Source organism: Melospiza melodia, chromosome 4 (genome assembly GCF_035770615.1).
Source record: "Melospiza melodia melodia isolate bMelMel2 chromosome 4, bMelMel2.pri, whole genome shotgun sequence".
Classification (NCBI taxonomy): Eukaryota; Metazoa; Chordata; class Aves; order Passeriformes; family Passerellidae; genus Melospiza; species Melospiza melodia.
Window position 1 is genome coordinate 60,307,103 of NC_086197.1, and position 18,638 is coordinate 60,325,740.

The 18,638-nt window shown below is 40.0% G+C and overlaps 1 protein-coding gene across 3 annotated transcripts; it reads right to left on the reverse strand.

Annotated features, from left to right (window-relative positions):
* Nucleotides 1-1,396: 1,396 nt before the first annotated feature.
* On the reverse strand, nt 1,397-13,334 carry MRPL42 (mitochondrial ribosomal protein L42). Of its 3 annotated transcripts, XR_010027586.1 has the most exons (7): nt 13,192-13,334; nt 11,273-11,424; nt 9,434-9,497; nt 8,438-8,522; nt 7,010-7,173; nt 5,640-5,751; nt 1,397-3,365 (listed from the first exon to the last, which is right to left on the reverse strand). XR_010027586.1 is itself a non-coding variant. In XM_063154903.1 (6 exons), the coding sequence occupies exons 2-6, from the start codon at nt 11,352-11,354 to the stop codon at nt 5,706-5,708; spliced, it is 441 nt and encodes a 146-aa protein (XP_063010973.1). In that variant the 5' UTR covers nt 11,355-11,424; nt 13,192-13,334; the 3' UTR covers nt 5,636-5,705. The 3 variants fall into 3 exon arrangements, 2 of the variants coding, with proteins under 2 accessions (XP_063010973.1, XP_063010974.1); XM_063154903.1 differs by lacking the exon at nt 1,397-3,365 and having other exon boundaries at nt 5,636-5,751; XM_063154904.1 differs by lacking the exons at nt 1,397-3,365; nt 13,192-13,334 and adding an exon at nt 12,501-12,602 and having other exon boundaries at nt 5,636-5,751.
* Between the last annotated feature and the right edge of the window lie 5,304 nt (nt 13,335-18,638).

Here is an 18,638-nt window from a genome sequence, read left to right on the forward strand (position 1 = left end):
AGAAAAACAGTACTTAGCATATTATTTGTTTAAACAAATCAAACACATTTGAATGAGAAACTAGCAGTGTTTAAGACAAGAAACCTCAGCAGTGTTTAAAAAACTTGGTGCTAATGACTAGGATTGTTTAAGAAACAATCATCTTTGGATGAAACTATTAAGCTCTGTTTTGTTACCATTAGTGAGTAGGAAATACATGTTTATACAGGAGGGTCATGCTTCAATAGTTTAATCTTTTACTTAGGTTAATTTTTATTCAACATGGTAATGGCTTAGTGCAATTACTTTTCACTGTTCTTTGAAGTTTTCTCCGTAACTTTCATGGTCAACATTTTATTAGTTTTAGCAGAAGAGATGCTAAAAACCAGTTCTTGCAGAATTTTTTTAATCATCTCACATTTTCCTGGTAGGGGGATTCTTTTGCTGAGTAATCAAACTTTGGTAGCAGTCAAAACTGGTCTTATTTAAAAGGTAAACTGCCTCTTACATGTTTTTCATCTTGACAAGCAGTAAAGCTGAATATAAGCACAACCTTTTTCTGTATTTATGTTTGATAAAGACCAGTTGGCAAAGCTTCTTAGTTCTACTGGCTGTGCCAACATCTTGTGTTGTCTCCATACAACGAAAAACTGTATGATACATACATCTACATCATGACCTTTAATAAAGTGGCATGCCAGTCCATAAGCTTCTACTCCCCCAGAAGCCAGGAAATGCAAAATTGCTGACCAAACATGCTGATTAGTTCATGCAGCTTCCACACACCTCCCACTGTCTGATCTGCAGTGTTCCAACAGCTGTAGTTATACACAGTGGAACTAACATTCTGTATCAGTTGTATTTGAAGTTTCAGGTAATTCCATGCAAATTGCCCAGTAAATCATAATTCATCATGTTTGCTTTTGTAGAAGCACCAAAAGATAACAGTTGAAATAATAGGCTCATTTCATAAGAGGTACCAGAAAGATATATAAATAAGTAATTATGTTATTTCTCCAAACAGCTTATTATTTTTAGCATTACAGGGTTGATTAATTATAAAGCGAGAATTAAAATTTCATACACAGTATACATTTAGAAATTAAATGTGTGTGAATTACTCTATATAGAAAACTAAGAGCTCCTATATACAGACTACATACTACTGAAGGCTAACAGAAACATCAAAAATGGTTTTATCTGAATTTTAAGAGTATTTTGCACAGTTGTGCTCCTACATTAAAAAAAAAAAAAAGATAAAGGCCCCAATATAGATAAAAAAATATCATCTTCATCCTCCCTTCACAGAAAAGGAAAATGCATCTTCAGAGGACAATTGTGTGACATATTCTAGCCAATAAAATGTTAAAATAAGATCAACTGACTGTTGCATGTACTTTTTCTGTGCTGACTGACCATAAGGGGAGCCTTTGAAGATTAACTCAGGTTTAGATGTCTAATTAGTATCTGTCTCAATCTTGGAGATAACCCCAAATTTTATGTATCGTAGGTACACAATTTGTTCCTTTATACTGGTGACTAGTGGGTTTGCTCTAGGTCAATTTTGTTATATACAATATAACAATGTAACAAAATAGCAAAACAATAACAATATAACAAAATAGCATTAAAACAAAATATGCATATTTTGTAGCATTAAAACAAAATATACATCATCTATTACAGATGAGGAATGCAGCCTACATCTATTTTATCTCTCCATTTTATAACGTTGTATTGGCTTTGAGGATGGAATGAGCATGTGAGAAATTACATGCTGCTAAAATTCATAGACGGGAGAAACTGAGAAATGCAGCGCTGGCTTTGACAAGCAGTCGGTACTGTGACTTATAATGACCTGCCACAAGGATTTATTGTGGCACAGCAGAATTTGGACATGACAGATGAAGTTCAGACCTATTATAACAGCAGCAAGAGAGAAGTTTCCTATAGAACTTCATAGCTGGATGGGGAGGAGGGATGGCAGGATGGGTGGGCAGATGGGCAGGAGGGTAACTGCTGCCTTCACTGCAATCTTGGGGAATGAAACAAAGTCATGACATTTGTCACATGCCCAGCAGCACATTCCTCCTGTCTCCTGTGTGCCAGTCCCAGCGTCTGTCCGTCTGTCTGGTGGGGAAACCAGTTTAGGAACTGATGAGCCAAAGCCACTTGGCTGCTCTCATTCCAGCCAGGCTGATCAGCAAACCAGCTACACTTCCTGATCCTGCTTGTCCTGGGGCTGCCACGGTGCAGGGACAGGGACAGGGACAAGGACGAGCACAGCAGCAGGGACAGGGCATTGGCACAACCCTCTGCTGCCAATTTGCGCTGTTATTACTGCCCCACTATCGCCTCATTTTTTCCCCAGACTGGGATGGTGGAGCTCTTTTTATTTGTCTCTGAGACACCCTACAAAAGTTAAACAGGCAAAAAACCTTTGATCCTTTAAGTGCAAGTCCTTTGGGAGGTGTTAAGGAGCGCTTTTTGCCGCAGTGCTCCCGAGTGTCAGGAAGGGAGCAGCCCAGGGCCGCCTCTCGGGGCTCAAGCTGCCGCAGAGCCGGTGTCGATCCCGGTGCCGGTGCCGCTCCGCCCTGGGCGGTGCTGCCTCCCGGTGGTGCCGCACGCAGCCTGCACGGCAGCTCCCGCGGCGCGCACCGAAGGGAAAAAGCCTCTTCAAAGCATCAGCTCTGTTTTAATCTGGGGATAATTAGAGGAGAGGAAATACTTCTTTTCGCTGAGGCACTCAGATTAATTGAACTGTGATTTAAATGGTCCGAATTCCTGCTCGGGAGCACTGGAACAGGCTGCCCAAGGAGGTTGTGGAGTTTTCTCCTCTGCAGACATTCCAAATGCACCTGGCTGTGTTCCTGTCACCTCCTGCAGGTGACCTTGCCTTAGCAGAAATGTTGGACTATATGATCTCCAGAAGTCCCTTCCAAACCTAACAATTTTGGGAGTTAAGGGCAAAACTTTTGATACATGACTGAAACAGTTTTCTAATGGCATACAGACCAAGCAAGGCTTGAGGAGACTTTTAGTGAGACTTTTGAAAACCAAAAATCCCTCAGTAAGATGTACCCAGCTGTCTACTACCCACAGCAAGCAGCCTAAGATGCTCTGGAACTCAACAGCTACTAGATACAAAACAAATGGCTAAGTGCCCAAACTGGGATACAAAGTGCCAGAACAGACTTAACATTGCAAATTTCATGCAACTTAAGTTTTCAATTACAAAGAACAAGGGCAACAGAAAACAGAAATCCCAAACTAACTTTCAATTTTTTTTTTTTTTTTTTTTGCATAGAAGTAGAACAATAATCAAGTGGATGAGTTCTGAATTCCAAGTTTCCAAGTGAAGAGAAACAAAGCCAGTTGTTTAAGACCTAGAAAACCAAGAACAGAGCTTCAGATTACCATAAGAGTAGTATTTTAATTGTGTCATGCCTCGGGTAACTCAGGAAAAAGATTTAGTAAAAGAGAACACAGTAAGACTGAAAGCAGCACCACAATGCAGAGAAAGATTTTAAAACATCAATGTTACGAATCAGTAACAAAAGGGCACAGGGTACATGTAGTGAACATGTGTTTTAGACAGTTTCCAGCCACTGGTCAGAAGAGGAAGTACTTTAAAGATAGCAGCCAAGCACATAATAGATTTTTAGCTCTCAAAATGCCTGAAAAGCATCCAAAATGTTTGGGAAACATTGTGCAAGCCAGTATTTCTACAGTGATTGTGGATGTTTGATCACAAACAGGGATGACAGGCAAGAACAGACAAATGTCATAACAGAAGGTTATGACTGCAAAGGTTTCTCTGTAAAGCAAAATTTCTTAGCAGCATTAGGCAGCAGTAAGCAAAAATATGGGAAAAAGGATGGGGGAAAATAATTTTAAGTTGAAATTAGTCCAAGGATATATCTTCTTATACTGAAGTCAAACGGTGACAAATTAGGTCTCAGCTTTCCAAAAATAAAAGGGACTCAATTTTCTGCATTGGAACATAAAACATTGCATAAGATGTAAGCTCACTTATACACCAGAGTCCTCACCAGGCACCACATGCTGATGAAAATACCAAAATTTGTTGTACTACAAATTGCTACAATCTATTCAAAAAGTTATATTCCAGGCAGAAAAAGCCACTATTATGTTCATGCAATTGAACTTACAGAGTTAAGCAGCCATCCTTCACAGAGACCCCACAGACATTACTTCACAGTAGCAGACTTATTATGTGAGCAACACACCATTAATAACAAGCCAAAATCACTTGGCTCATGTTGGCTTGAGCACAGACTCTGATATCTTATAAGCACAAAAGAGTGAAGGAGCAAAAGGATTTCATGCTCTGCCATGATGAACCATTATCAGCTACCCAGCATTTGGAGTTAAAAATGCACTGGCACTAGTTTTCTGTATAAATTCCCACAAGTATTTAAAGGCAGCCTTTTTACACACATCCAACATTGCTTTTTTCACAAATAAAGGATGTTCAAGGGAAAAAAGGTTATTCAGTAGTATCTTTAGAAACTAACTAACAGTTGAGATGTAGTTTCTCTACACCTCAACTGAGAAGATGAGTGGTACTCAACTTCTAGCAAAATCTGTAGAAAATGCATGGTGGTGAAATGACACTAGACTAACAAAAGAAACAAACCCCTTCCTAGTTTATCCAAATTGCTTTGGAAGGGAAATGCAATAAAAATATATGATGTACATGAGACAATTATTTTCTGATTATTTAGAAGGATCTACTAAGAAGGCTTTATGAAGTCACTGGCATCTCTGCAGCAGCATAATGTTCCAAGCTAGCCCTTTCTATTAGAGGGCTGATGCCTAAAACTGTAGACTGGAACAAAGGTTTTTTCCCTTTTCCTGAAGGAAAAAAAAGCTACATGACATATACAGGAGGAAGAACATTTAAGCAGTACACAATGATAAAGCAATGAAGTAGAAGCAGACCAAACTCCTACTGCGATACAGCTATTCCAGCTTATGTATGAACACAGCATCCTCACTCAGGGGTTGATCAGGTGGGATTAAACAAACAAAAAACCCCCATGAACCACAAATGCACACAGAAGTTTGTAGATACCTGAGAATGCTGGATGATTTTGAAGAGCAAGTTACTGTGTCTTGGATGCTAAAAATTAACCAAGTTGGCCAGTTTTCCATACACAACAACAGGCTTAACTACAATCACTTGGCTGATGTATAATTAAACATGGAGCCAGGTATCTCACAAGTGTAACAGAAGAAGAAAACCAGTTTGTTTTCACAAATACCTCACATAATATTTTTAATAAAAACTATTTCATTAATTCTTCAATATTCAAGCTCACCTTACTAAATTCCTAAAAGAAAAAAAAAAATACTATCCCACTCAAAACCACCAAACCCTAACACATCCATTTCTAGACTTTCCATTTTGACAGAAGATTTGTATGGATTCACTTGACCAATGATAAGCCTCTGACCTCTTGAATTTAATCAGAGCACTCCATCCCTGTTACATCCTGATCTAAGACTAGTCCATTTGCTGACCAGGAATGCACAACTGCCTTCACTGATTCTCTGTTTTGTCAGTGCCATTTTGCCGCTTTTAGTAGAAAATAACAGTCAAATGAAGTTAAGCATGTTACAGCCACACATGTCACCTTCTGTAACTTTTATTTCCAATCAAAATTGACAGCAAAGTCCTGATGAACAAATTGTTATCTTGGTTATCGGTCTTTGGGAGGATTAGGATTCTTGCGTCTTCTGTGATACCTAAAAGAAAAAAACACACTGCAGTGAGTGCAAGCTGTGGACAGCCTTTATTTCTGTGGTATTTCTGCCCCCAGTGAGTGATCCGAGGTTACACAAGGAAGTGAAATACAAGATACACAAGCACAATCCATCACCACTCATTAGATGTCATCTCTGTTGTTTGTGGAGTTACATAATGCTACTCATTTCTATTGCTACATCTGCTACAAGCACGCAATAATCCAATCAGTTCTACAGCTGAATAGGCACAAAGGCTGCTGTTTATTCTTAATCCTTTGTGTGAAGTTAATTTTATTACATGGTCAGCCTTGCCTTTGGCTAAAATGATTGCCATAGAACAAAGATGTTCAAAAGAGCTGTGCCAGACTGTATGTTAAATAGTGTAATATTTTGCAGAAAAACTAAAAAACGAATTATTCTGAACAAATAATGAACCACACTTCCCTCATAATTATGCATGCTAAACAAGGCAGATCCTGTCTGATCTTCATCGAAGTGACAGCTACCCTTTGGTCATGAAAGTCCTATCTTTCCATTCATTATATCTACTCCCAAAGCACATTAATTAAAAAGTTTTCTGTGGATAGCAACAAAAAAAAAAAAAAAAAAAAAAAATTAAAATTGCCTGTATTATGTCTCCATAGCTACAAAATTACCAGCTATTGAAAGACAGCGTACCATGGAGTGGAAGGGTGTAAGACACACCAGAATGCTGCTGGTTGACATTAGTAATGCCCAGAGGTCCTCTTTAAGCTCAGTCATGTATATGTGCACCTCTCCTCCTCCTCCATTTCTGAATACAAGGCACACCAAAGAGCACTTTTCACCATTCCAAATGAAAAACCTCTACTACTCTTAAGTCTGAGAAGCATCCCACTGAGGTTGCTAAGGAATAGGCAATGCATGTTTCCAAGCTTGTTTGGTTATGTCCACTGAGGGTATTTTACATACTAGATTCTGTTATGGAACTTAGTAAATGACTCAAAGCAGTAGCTAACAGGATGTATGAGAAATTTCTGCACTGTCACATATTTTACAGAAAAAAGTGGCAAAGGCTATCAAAGGAGCAGTGTTAAAAAAAACTCTCATTATATACAGTCTTCCATTCACCCAACACTGCATTGAAAATTTTATGTACTAGCCCAAATGTTAGAGGTATCTTGTCTGACACGACTCAGCCTAGGTTGAATCTGCTCATTATATTATTCCTGCATTTCCCTTTACTTCCAAAAGGAACAGACAAATTGAAAATACTTACTGTCCCACAGGATACCAGCGATGTTTTGTTGTGTAAAACATTTTGCTGAGCTCTTCAATTGTAGGACCTCTACTGTTCTTTAGCTCTTTTTCATTCAATCTGGATTTTAAAACTTGATCAAGGTTTTCTTCTTTATTATTCACTGGATCTGGCCGTGGTATGGGCTAGCAAAACAGTAATGTATATGTATGTCCTGTTTCTCCTTGTTTTATTTAACTGAGAAAGTAAAAAAGCCAAGCTACTAAGAGTAATCTGTAGTGCTATCTAATAGCTGAAAAATACAGAAAAATACCTGCAATTACACTGGCTGTTTATGGTCCTCACCTTCCCACCCCGAATGAAACCACACCACTGTGGAGCAGATATGTCTAGAAACACCTTTTTACTCTAGGTTCTGCAACTGGTGATCCTAAAACCAGCATTCCTGTAGTCATTATTGCAGATCTCAATCTTACAATTCACTAGCTGAATCATCAGCTTCAGTTCCACTAACACAGAACTATCCACACCATTCCCAGTCAGAATTTTATTCACAGCAACCATCATAATTGCTAAAAATCTTTGCTAAAACATGTACCTTAGAGAAGAATGTCACTTCCTAATTTTTTATGCAACAGGTAAGACCAAGTTGTTTGCTTTCAATTGGAAATGTAACCACTACCACTATTACAAGTATTTTCCCTTGTTTAAGCCTTTTACACCTGTTTTTCTTGAGGTATGTGCAACTGACAGATTTAAAAATACTGCTATGTAATTTGCAGGCAAAAAGTGCTAAAATGCTTTAGGTTTCAATGGAGGATTTTCACATTGGGTACTTCAGCAACACAGCTGCCAGCTGCAGTATTTTACTAGCACATGGGAACAGGAACTTCAAACAAAAAATGTACACTAGAAAAATTTCTCTAGGTTTTAAATCACAACACTTGATATATTTTCATCAATGTAAAGATCACATTGAAAGTATTACTGATAGATAAAAATCAGTATTTAGAGTTCTTTGTGGCTTTTATGAACTCAATGCTGAATGGAACTTGAAGTTTGAGTTGAAAACAGTAGCAGCAGTATTTCTTTGTTTTCTCTTGTGCAGGAGGACATGTGAGCCATAACCTGCATTCCAATCATCCTCTCTGAGTAGTACCCATGTAGACAGACACTATTTTCTCTGTAGTGCACAAGTGTTTTAGTGCCTTTCATTCAACTAGAGCTTCTGTGTACTGTGATACCTGAGCTTTTCTCACTCTTCAACTTGCCCTTAATTCAACTAAGAGTAAACTTTTCCTTGTGGCAGCAGCTATATTCATCAGTCATTTACTTCACAGATGTGCTGAAGTAATTTCAAATTTAAAAAGATGCTCTAAAGACTCAAACCTATGAATTACTAAATGCCTTTACAAGAGTAAGAAATATAAATGTGCACATTGGACATACTTTTGTATGCTCGTATGGAATCTCAAGCGAAGGGTGGTAGCAGACAATTGTCTTCAAATCAGATGTCACTGCAAGTTCCACTTTGCTATAAAAATAAAAAAACTCATAACTTTCACAAGTACTGAACAACTGAGCAGCCCATATCCCAAAAAAACCTGGATTTGACCCTGCATTTATGAATCTGTCATAATTTCTATAAAAAAGGGTCATAAACATTTGAGCCAAACCTCCAAGTTTTTGTTTTCTCAGTCATCTTCCATTTTTTTTTCATGGAGAGGAAAAAAGGGCTAAAATAAATTATTAAAATACCTGAACATATGTGTTGGAAAAAAAAAAATCTTAAAACACTTAAATAGTTCCACATAAAGCTCTAAACTCTAAAGATTGGGATAATGATCTCTAGGACAGCATGTCTTTATAAGATGTATGCATCTGTAATGAAATAATAGGAAACAAACTCTGGGGTTCTAATGTTCCTATTATGTAAAAAAATGTTGAACAAGAAGTCCTACTTAGAGTTAATTGTGAGAATATAATTTTCTCACCTTCCTTCCCCTTCCCATGAGTCATTTAGCTTCCTAAAACTGTGGTGATATGAATTCAGTGTTTCTCACTATATTTGTACCATCTTTTCTCATTTCTACACAGATTCCCCGTGCAGCAGCACAAAAATACCTGGACCTTGTCTTAACAACAAGCATCAATGGAAATTACTACTCTAAGCTAATTTTGCTCTTCCACAAACAAAACTGCAGGGGTACTGGGAGTCATCAACATGTTTAGAACGAGTCCTGCATGACTTTTCATTACATTGAAACATTAATTTCATAACCATTACTATCAGAGACAGTACTTTAGCTGAAATTATTACATATATCCAATATTGGCAATAGATGTGTTTGATACTATTATATGATGACTTCAGGACAGAGAGAGAAAGTAGCCCTGGAATAAACATTACATGAAAAGGCCACAGAACAAAGCACATTTACATACCAATTGTAGTCTTCAGGGAGAACTGAGTATGTAGATTTATGGCAAGCATGATACACAGCTCCACCTGCAATAAAAATAAAGAACTCTGATGTAGAAACAAGCAGAGCTGTGCCCAATTAAGAAAGTTTATATTTTCAATTTTCATTATTTCCAGTCTTAATCAGGGATTATAATAATATTCAGTTTTAGATTAACATAACCCAAATACTGTCTAAATAGAAGTTCATTTTAGTACACAGCTTTCTAGCAGTGCAATCAAAAAAAAAACCAGTGTGCAGGCAGCTATGACCTATACTTACCTTCCTAGTTGTATTGCTTTCCTGAGTAAAATCACTATATGAACAAAATACCTAGAGAAGTCACCATTAGGAAATATCCTTTATATATGTAAAGAACCTTAGAGGACTTAGAGGGAAGGTCATAATTTCATTCACAGCAATATTTATTATAAAAATGAAAAGGAGGGGCTCTGACTGGATATGTAGAGAAATGTTTTCTTCATGAGGACAGCAAGCCAAGGGGATGGGACTCAGGCAGGTTTGTGAGTTCTCTGTCTTTGGAGATTTCAAAGACCCAGCAAGCCCTGAGCAACCCAATATGACTGCAGAGCTGACCCTGCTTTGAGCAAGAGCTTGGATCACAGACCACTCAAAGTCCCTTCCCCATGGTTTGATTCTCATTGTTTTAATAGGATCATAGAATAATTTAGGTTGGAAAAGACTTTAAAGATCACAGAGTCCAAACACAACTAATCTAAGTTGTTCAATAGCCCCTCACACAGGAATCATCCTGCGGGCACTGCCTTCCACAACAAAGCAGATATCCAGGCCTAAGGTGGGCCTGGGAAGTGCCTGGAGTTGACTTCTACTGAGAAGCCCTTTCCGAATTGCCAGAACCTGAGACAAATCCACATGGAAGTTTCTGTAAAGCTTTATTCAACAACTACACTTTTAGCACACAATTATGATCACAAGAAACAAGTCTTCACATGTTCTGAGCTTTCTGTTAAGTCATAAAAAGGTTTCAACTTTATCTGACATTGTTTTATTTAGACCATCTTTTAATACAAATAGGATTCTTCATGGCTGCTCCTAGCCCAGGGAGAGAGCATTCATTGTGCCAATACTGCAAAGGCTGAAAAAGCCAAGAAGAAACTTTTGTGTAGCTATTGTTCTCTCAGAAATATTTTAGATGCAAACTCTTAAATTCAGAATTACTGTTAGCACTTCCACTCTTCAGTTCTTCTAATTAAACTATTCTTAGCTATTAAGGAGTTGAGTTCCGGTAAACTGCAATTAGTTTGTATGTCTTCCTAAAATTTCTTTCCCTTCCTTGCCCACTTACCTCTAAGTGGTAACATGTCTATTCTATTTCCTCCACTACTGTCTTTTCTACCACTTTTACTATCTTCCCTATTTCCTTCTCTTGACATCTAAAACATGGACGAAAATCTAAGAAACAGTACTGCCTGTTTCTACTTGTTCTCTGTTTATGTTAAGTGAGATTTTACTATAGCCTTTTCTCACCACTTTTCTAAGTCTAAAAAAATCAACTTAAATCTTCAATGATAATCAGTGGTAAGAGGGTAGTATTTACAAGCTAATCAATCATTTGGGGTGCATCCTACTTGGACCATGAAGGTTTTCAAAGCATAAAAAAAGAAAAAAACAAATGAAGACATCCTTTAGATTACTATTAGAATAGAGCACAGACTAACAGACTTGATTCTGTTCAAACAGAAAAATCACTTCCATGCTTCACTACTTTAAACCCTACAGGAAAGAGGTTCTCAAGGAACAAATTTTAATACAGGACTTCCACAATTTCATCACTACTTACTCTGCAGTGGGACCTGCTTACAGGCTGCTGCTGAACGCATCCAGAGGAGGCGGGGCCATGCAGTTCTAAGTGACACTGCCATGGTGACAGCAGAGAGGAAGCCAGTCCTGGACAGATGGAACTCAAAGAACTTCTTCTCTGCAGAACACCCTCTGAAAGAAACCAGTTCTGTAACTATTCAGGATACAAAAGACTAACAATTAAACTTCTTGAATATCTTAAGGAAAAAAATTGTGCAACATAATTCTTCATTATCAATTGTTTATAAATCCTTATCACTGGAGATAATGGTACCTGTCTCCTTAACAGTCAAAAATAGCACAAGACATTATTTACTGAAGGTTAAACTTTAAAAAAAGCTTCCATGCCTGTGCCTTCTCACAGGCTTTTCTACTGGTACTCACCCACCTAAAACTTGCATCCTTCTTTCTGACACTCCATAAAATTACTCATGAAATATGCTTTTCTTGTTAACAATGTAAATAACATCAGCCCGTACAAAAATAGAAATACTTGTAAACTACACTTGCTGTAGTTAAAAAACTCTTGAATGCAGTTAATTGGTTTCAACCATCTCAGCAATAGACCTGAAAACTCACAAACACCATTTAGGATACCTTAAATGTTACCTAAATTTCACAGAAGCAGAAGGACACCTTATGTTTCATTTTCTACTGAAAAAAAAATAATTGCTTTAAATAGAAACTTACAGTGAAAACTAGAAAAACGTAAGTGGAAACAGTTTAAACACACACACATAAAAAAAAAAAAAAAAAAAAAAAAGAAAAAAGAACCTTTCAAAAGTACTTGAAATTTTGGGCTTCAGAACATCACCACAAACACGCATTTTCCAATTTTGACACATAATTTTTCAGCATTCTTTTTATCTGTGCCAATGCTGCTGAAGTTAGGGGAGCAGCAGCACCTACAGAGGCGCTCATAACTTGCCCTCAGAGGCTCATGAACAAAGAGGGTGCGAGGAACGCGGCGGATCTCGGTCCAAGGACAGGGTCAGGCACCTGACAGGGCTCAGCCCGTTCCCGGCCCGTTCCCGGCCCCACTGCGAGGACCGCTCCGGTTTGAATGGGAACAGCCCCATCCCTGAGACAGCGCGCAGGAAACTCCAGCAACACGCGGGAGCACGAAACCCGCGGCTCAGAACTAAAGAAGGTATTTAGCACTACAAACAAACCAAGTCACTAATCCGTCAAAGCAATGAAAAAAGTACCCGTTATGAAATCCTGAGCACGCCGCACAGGGTTCAGCCCCTCCGAACGCGGGCAGAGCCTCTCCGGCCTTGCCCGGCGCTCCCCCGCGGGCCCCGCACCAGCCCCGGCGGCGGAAGCGGCGCCGCGCGCCCGTTCCGGCTCCGGCGGCGGCTCGGCCCGCGGCACGCCGGGACTCGTAGTGCGGGCGGCGAGGGGGCGCCGGCAGCGCCCGCCGCCCCTCTGCCCTCAGCGCTGCTCCGGCACCGGCAACGAGCCCTCTGCCGCTGGATAGTAATATGGATGCCTGGCTAAGCCGGGCCGTGGCTGGCCGGGCCGGGGAGCAAGCGGACACACAAACACATATTAATGGAATCAGTTAGGTTGGAAAAGATCTCTGAGATGATCCAGTCCAGTCTTTGACCCATCTTTTTCACCTTGACACCTAGGCCATGGCAATAAGCGCCATGTGCGGTCGTTTCTTGAACACCTCCAGCGATGGCCACGCCACCATCTCTCTGGGGAACCTGTTCCATTGTTTAACAGTCCTTCCTGTGGAGGAATTCCTCATGATGTCCAGCTTGAACCTCCCTTGGCCTGAGGCCGCTTCCTCTTGTGCTGCTGTCCTCAAGAACCCAGATTCATTACCTGGTGTGCAATAAGCCAATAATTAACCACTGTGGACAACACTGTCACGGGTTGTCCAACCCCTACCTTATTACAACCTCTTTTCAGGCAGTTGTAGAGAAAGAAGAGGCCCCCCTGAGTCTGCTCCAGGCTAAACACGCCCAGCTCCCTCAGCGCTCCTCAAGGGACCCTTGGTCAAACACTGACTGCTCACCCTGCTGGTCCCTGTGCTGGGAGAGGCTCAAACCTGCAGTGGAGGCGCTGAGGTGACCTCGGCATTGGCAGCAGCTGTTCGGCTGCGGGAGGGGGCACACCGCCCCAGCCACGGGCAGCAGTGCACCTGCCGGTCCTGGGAACGTGCCAGCGTGCCATAGTCTTATATTAGCTGCAAAATAACCCCCTCTAATCCCATAATTCAAAGGGACATCTCTATTGGTTATTTCACAAGCTTGCAAGCATAGCCTGCTTGCTTTCAGGTTAAATTACACAGTGGCTGCAGCAGCTTCCTCTGTTCAGCCAGCCAGATCTTCACAGTACCTGTAACAATCTTCTACAGAGAAGGCCTGTGGATTTTATGTAGATGAAATTGCATGTTTTCAATATTCAAGGCATACAGAAAACTCACCTGAATGTCTCAGGCACACTGCTTCTCTGAGGCTACCTGCTGTACTTCTTTCATAGACTGAGTCACAAAGCATTTCAAAGACAAGGTTATATTTACAAAACATTGATAACAGGCAAGAAGAAAAGACAAAAATCAATTGTCTGACCTGCTGCTCTAGTATCTGGAATGGCTCCAGCACTTCAGGCATTTTCACATCCACAAAGCCTCTAAGTCACATCAGCAGACTGTGTCTCCATTCCTGTCACACCATTACTGTTTTGGAGACTCTTGGTTATTGTCTCCTGAAAGGCAGCAACCTTTTCCAGAAAGCTTCCAAGGATTGCATCTTTTCTGGTGATTGACTGTGGTACTGCAATTTCATGTTGTCATCAGTGAAAGCCTCACAATTTCAGCAAAGTTTATCAGTGTAGCTACACTGATAACTTCCAGCAGTATAGCAGAAGTATAGCCAGAAATCAGTAGTCAGGAGCTGATCACTCCCAGTAGCACTGACAAAGGTTTCTTCTTGAGTATTTTTCTATACGAAGGAAGATGGAAGACCCCCATTTTGAGTCTCCTTGCAATATTAGATTCATTACGCCATAGAAAAAGGGAGCACAGATGGGCCAAAATGTTTTACATACTACTTAGAGAGATGCAACCAAGGTGAGAAATCACATCTCCCCTACAAAGCTCCTCCAGATTTGTGGAGATAAACTCATTTTGTAATTCCAGCAAGTTTCTGTGTGCAGATACAGAGGCATCTGATCTGGGCTCATGCACCAAACAGAAGGAACACAGTTCTATCTATTTTCTGCTGTGTACTAGCTTATGATTCCCACAAGGAAATCCTTGTGCTATATAGGATGAGGGCAGCATCCTATACAATGAAGCAAACATCCAATACAAGCAAGACAGCGGTTCTACTGATGGACAAATAAAATGCTTTGAGGATTTTAAACTCAAGGACAGTGCTGAAAAAAAATGGCAATAAACTGTCTGAAAAAAATGCACTCTGGAAATTAAAAGAAAGGAATGAATTTTCATTTAAAGAGTGAGCTTCAGGAATATTTTGTCCATAAGCATAGTGGGGGTAGGCAGAGTTATTTCAGTATTTTCAGGATGGGAACTGCTCAGAATTCTCCACTTTCTTCTGGTCAGCTGCAGTGTGACACACCTGTATGCAAATGCAATGTGTGCTACTTGTGAGTGTTTGTGTGTGAACCTCTGAGAAGTACATTAAGCCTTCATTTCCTTCCTAGGAAATACTAAGTAAAATTAAGGCTTCTCTGACTTTTCTTGAAGATGCTTATGATTTAATTGTCATAGCTTCTTTAAAAGATTGCCTAAACTCAGGGATGATGATGACTGTGGTTGACAACTCTGATTCTTAGTTGTTTTCTCAAAAGGACATTGTTCACCCATGCAGGAGACAAAAATCCTTTGCTGTGCACTGGAAAACTTGAAATTAACTCCCTTCACAACTGAAGACCACTGTAAATTTCACCTGTTTCTTTCTCCAGTGCAAGACACTTTTTAAAAATCTTTTCTATATGGAGCTGTACCTTCTTAAAAAAAAATAAAAACCTCCCTAGCCCCTTAGAAATTGTCTCCCAATACAAAATACTAAAACTTGATATGCTTGAGTATACCAGTCATGATTACAATATAAGACTTCTGTGGTGCTCCTACATTACTGTTTCCTACATCAATTTAGTTGCTTTAATAAAGACAATTTTTTACTCTTTAATGCCATTTGTACTTCCTGAGGACTGCATACAGACACACACTTGCAGATACGTGCGCTCTCCTCAGACATGAGTTTGAAAAAGTAGAGTTTCCAATGTTCCTGATGAATGTGACCAACAAGTCTCCTAATGATGGGATATTATAGGCTGGATATTATTGAGTTGTTAATAGCTAAGAAGCTAATTCATTAACGAGATGGTAAAGATCAACAAAAGCTTTAATTTGAAGCTACAGTCTGTACTGCTTGTTTTGAATGACATACTTTTTTCTGTAAGGTTCTTATTCTGGCAATGTGCACTTTTAGAACATCCCTGTAATGACAAATCTTGTAACTTAAATCCTAGTTCTGAAAAGTTGCAATTGAAAGTACCACAGAACTTTTATTTTTATTTTTTTAAAAGCTGAACCACATACCCTGTTAGGCTTCCAGGCTATTTTTAGGTAGTTTCTATAAAAAGATTTTTAGGAGATAGTAGATGAGGTCTACCCCCTCCCTGACGCATAATGTTCTGCAAGTATATTCTTAGCAGCATGTTCTGACAGATTACAGCTTTCCAAAGGGAGATGGGAATTGCTTAAGGACAGCTCAGAAGCGTGACTGCACACTTCTCCAGCATGTCTGGAGATGGGGTTATTAATAACTGCCAAGGCCCTTGCCTGCCTCAGCAGCTTGTAGACAGCAAAGGGGAGAGTCGCTCAGTCTGTATTCGCTCAGCAGGAAGATTGTTCTTTCTGTTTCCTCTGGAGATACGATGGAGGCACTGCTGCTGAGTTCCAGACCTCTGGGACTTCCTGTCTCTGGAAACCTGGGAAGTTTTGTTTCTAGGTTGCTCTCTTACTGAAGATAAACCATCAACCTGCTCTTACTCCAACAGTCAATTACAAACTTCTCCAGGAAATCTCCAGCTGATCAGATGGCTGAGCTATAGTTAGGCTGCAGACACTATGTAGTGATGAGGGCAGCACTGTGTTGGTTGGCTCTGTTTTAGATGAACAAGTTATAAATCAGAGATATCATCTGCACTGGCGTGGGTTTTGTGTGAGCAGTTGCACACACACACACACAGACAGCCCTTCTGAGAAATGGAAAATTAGGACCTGGCTGTTCTAGCTCTTTTGCTGCAGTGACATATTTAGGAAATTGCTTCTTAGGAAAATCATTCAGGCTAGATCATTGGCAAACTGAATATAATACACATTTATTGTTTTCATAGAAACCACAAGGTTTCAAAATATTCCTAGGAATAAGCATTTGGCTTCCTTTTAAACTGGCAAGGTACTACACAATCATACCTAGAAGTGGACCTGAACTTGTGAAGGGATGGATGTGTTTCATTGCAAAGGTTGTGTCTTAACAATGGGGATGGATGGGTCTCCACTCCTTAAATGCTGTCTCTTAATTTCTATGAGGATATCCTGTAAATGTAAAAATCGAATTTCTAATGAGACACTGTAGTTTAGTTATGGTCTTAATTCTCAATTTTTCTCAAGTTATGTTGTAGACAGACAGATTTCTATTTTAAGCCAGTCTGTAAACACCCAGAGTAAACATCAAGGCTTATGTCAGTAGGCCCTCCTTATGCTTTAGCATATCTCACACCATCTCATCACTGCTCCATCCTGTTACCGATAAGGAGGAAGCTGCAACTGTAAATAACAGATGACAAGACTACAGTGCCTCAGCAGTCATATGCAGCCTAAATAATTTGTGTTGATTACCATAGTTCAAGGAAACAACACTGTCTCTACTCAAGCAGCCACTTAACGAAAATCAAAAATTATTTGCTACAATGAAGGCTCCTACTCATAGCATCCCATTTTGATGTTGTAAGTTGGTAAAACATATAACTGGTGGGTTTTTTTCCTTCTCTCAGTACAGTTTCACCCAGCCCTGCCAGTTCAGATAATTCTGAAATTGTCCAATGACACTTTAAATTACTGCTAAATGAAAAACACTGCACTTCTGTGCCTTAGTTTCCCCCTATGTACACAGGCATCATAGCAACTCTTGTGACATTACTCTGGGATTTACTGAGCATTTTTAATATAAAATGTGGATTTAATGTGAATATTTATTCTGCTTGTGTACATACATCCATCTGGTTTTTGCTGTAGAACAGATTTTCTACAATACTTGGTAAAAATATAGAAATGCTTTTATGCAAAAATAAAGAATCTGGGGTTTGAAAGAGAGTTGTAATTACAGTAAAACTTCTCTAAGATTGCAAAGAGGGCTAGGAGGAGGAAATAAGATTAGTCAGCCACAGGCTCAGCTGGCCTGGATGCACCCACTCAGTGAGTAATTCGATGGTAACTCGATGACAGCAGAAGTTGTCACAGGAAGATGGTCAGCAGCTATATTGAATTGTTCTGGGTGTATTAATTGCCTAATTGCAATTACTTCTTACCTTCCCTGCCTATAGTAGCATTGTACAACCCTGTTGGTGAGTAAGGTGGTTGCCTAGCTTTGTTCTTGGAACCACTGTAATCCCAGCAATGGTGTGATAATCAACAGATTTGTGGGAGGAGTACTGTGCTCTCCATCCTGGCCTGTGCAGTGGGCCAAGATCAGCCAACAGAACAGGTCACTGCTGCAGGAGGGGATGGTCCTACACCTGCACCATCTCACCCTGCTTCCTGCTGCTTCTCTTGTGCCACCTCTGATGCCGCAGTGAGCTGGTCAGAAGGGTAACTTAGCCCAAAACAACCCCCAACAACAACCCCCTATGCCTCAGTAGATACATACCAATGACAAGAGTGGATCAGGAATACAGGGAAAGGCAGCAGGACCTCACTGCTGCCTGCAGCTTCTCCAAAAGGCTGAGGGGCATCCAAAGCTGAGTTAATTAGTCATGGACACTACAGGTACAATTTCACTCCCACTACCTTTTATTGTCTGGGCCTTGCCAGAACCCACTGTAAGACTAACCAATTCACCAGTCCAGCATGAGGCTAGACTGAATGCCTGTTTTTCTGCCAAGTTAGTGTACTGCATCAGCTCAGCAGAATGAACAGTGGGGAAAATGCCATGTGGAAGGAAGGAAGGTAGGAGTGAGATGGGAAGGGAAGAAAGAAACGCTCTTTTTAAGAGATTGACTCAGCTGTTTGGTTTAACATAACCTCAAGTACATGGTTTCACACTACCCCTAATGCAGGGAACTATAGAGTGTCCCTTTCTCAC

Excerpts from the sequence above, each read along its gene's own strand:
- MRPL42 (XM_063154903.1), bottom strand. The coding sequence starts at position 11,354 with ATGGCAGTGTCACTTAGAACTGCATGGCCCCGCCTCCTCTGGATGCGT. Across the intron at positions 8,523-9,433 it reads CTCCCTGAAGACTACAATTG|CAAAGTGGAACTTGCAGTGA; the intron begins GTATGTAAATGT and ends TTATTTTTATAG. Across the intron at positions 5,752-7,009 it reads CGCTGGTATCCTGTGGGACA|GTATCACAGAAGACGCAAGA; the intron begins GTAAGTATTTTC and ends TTTTTCTTTTAG.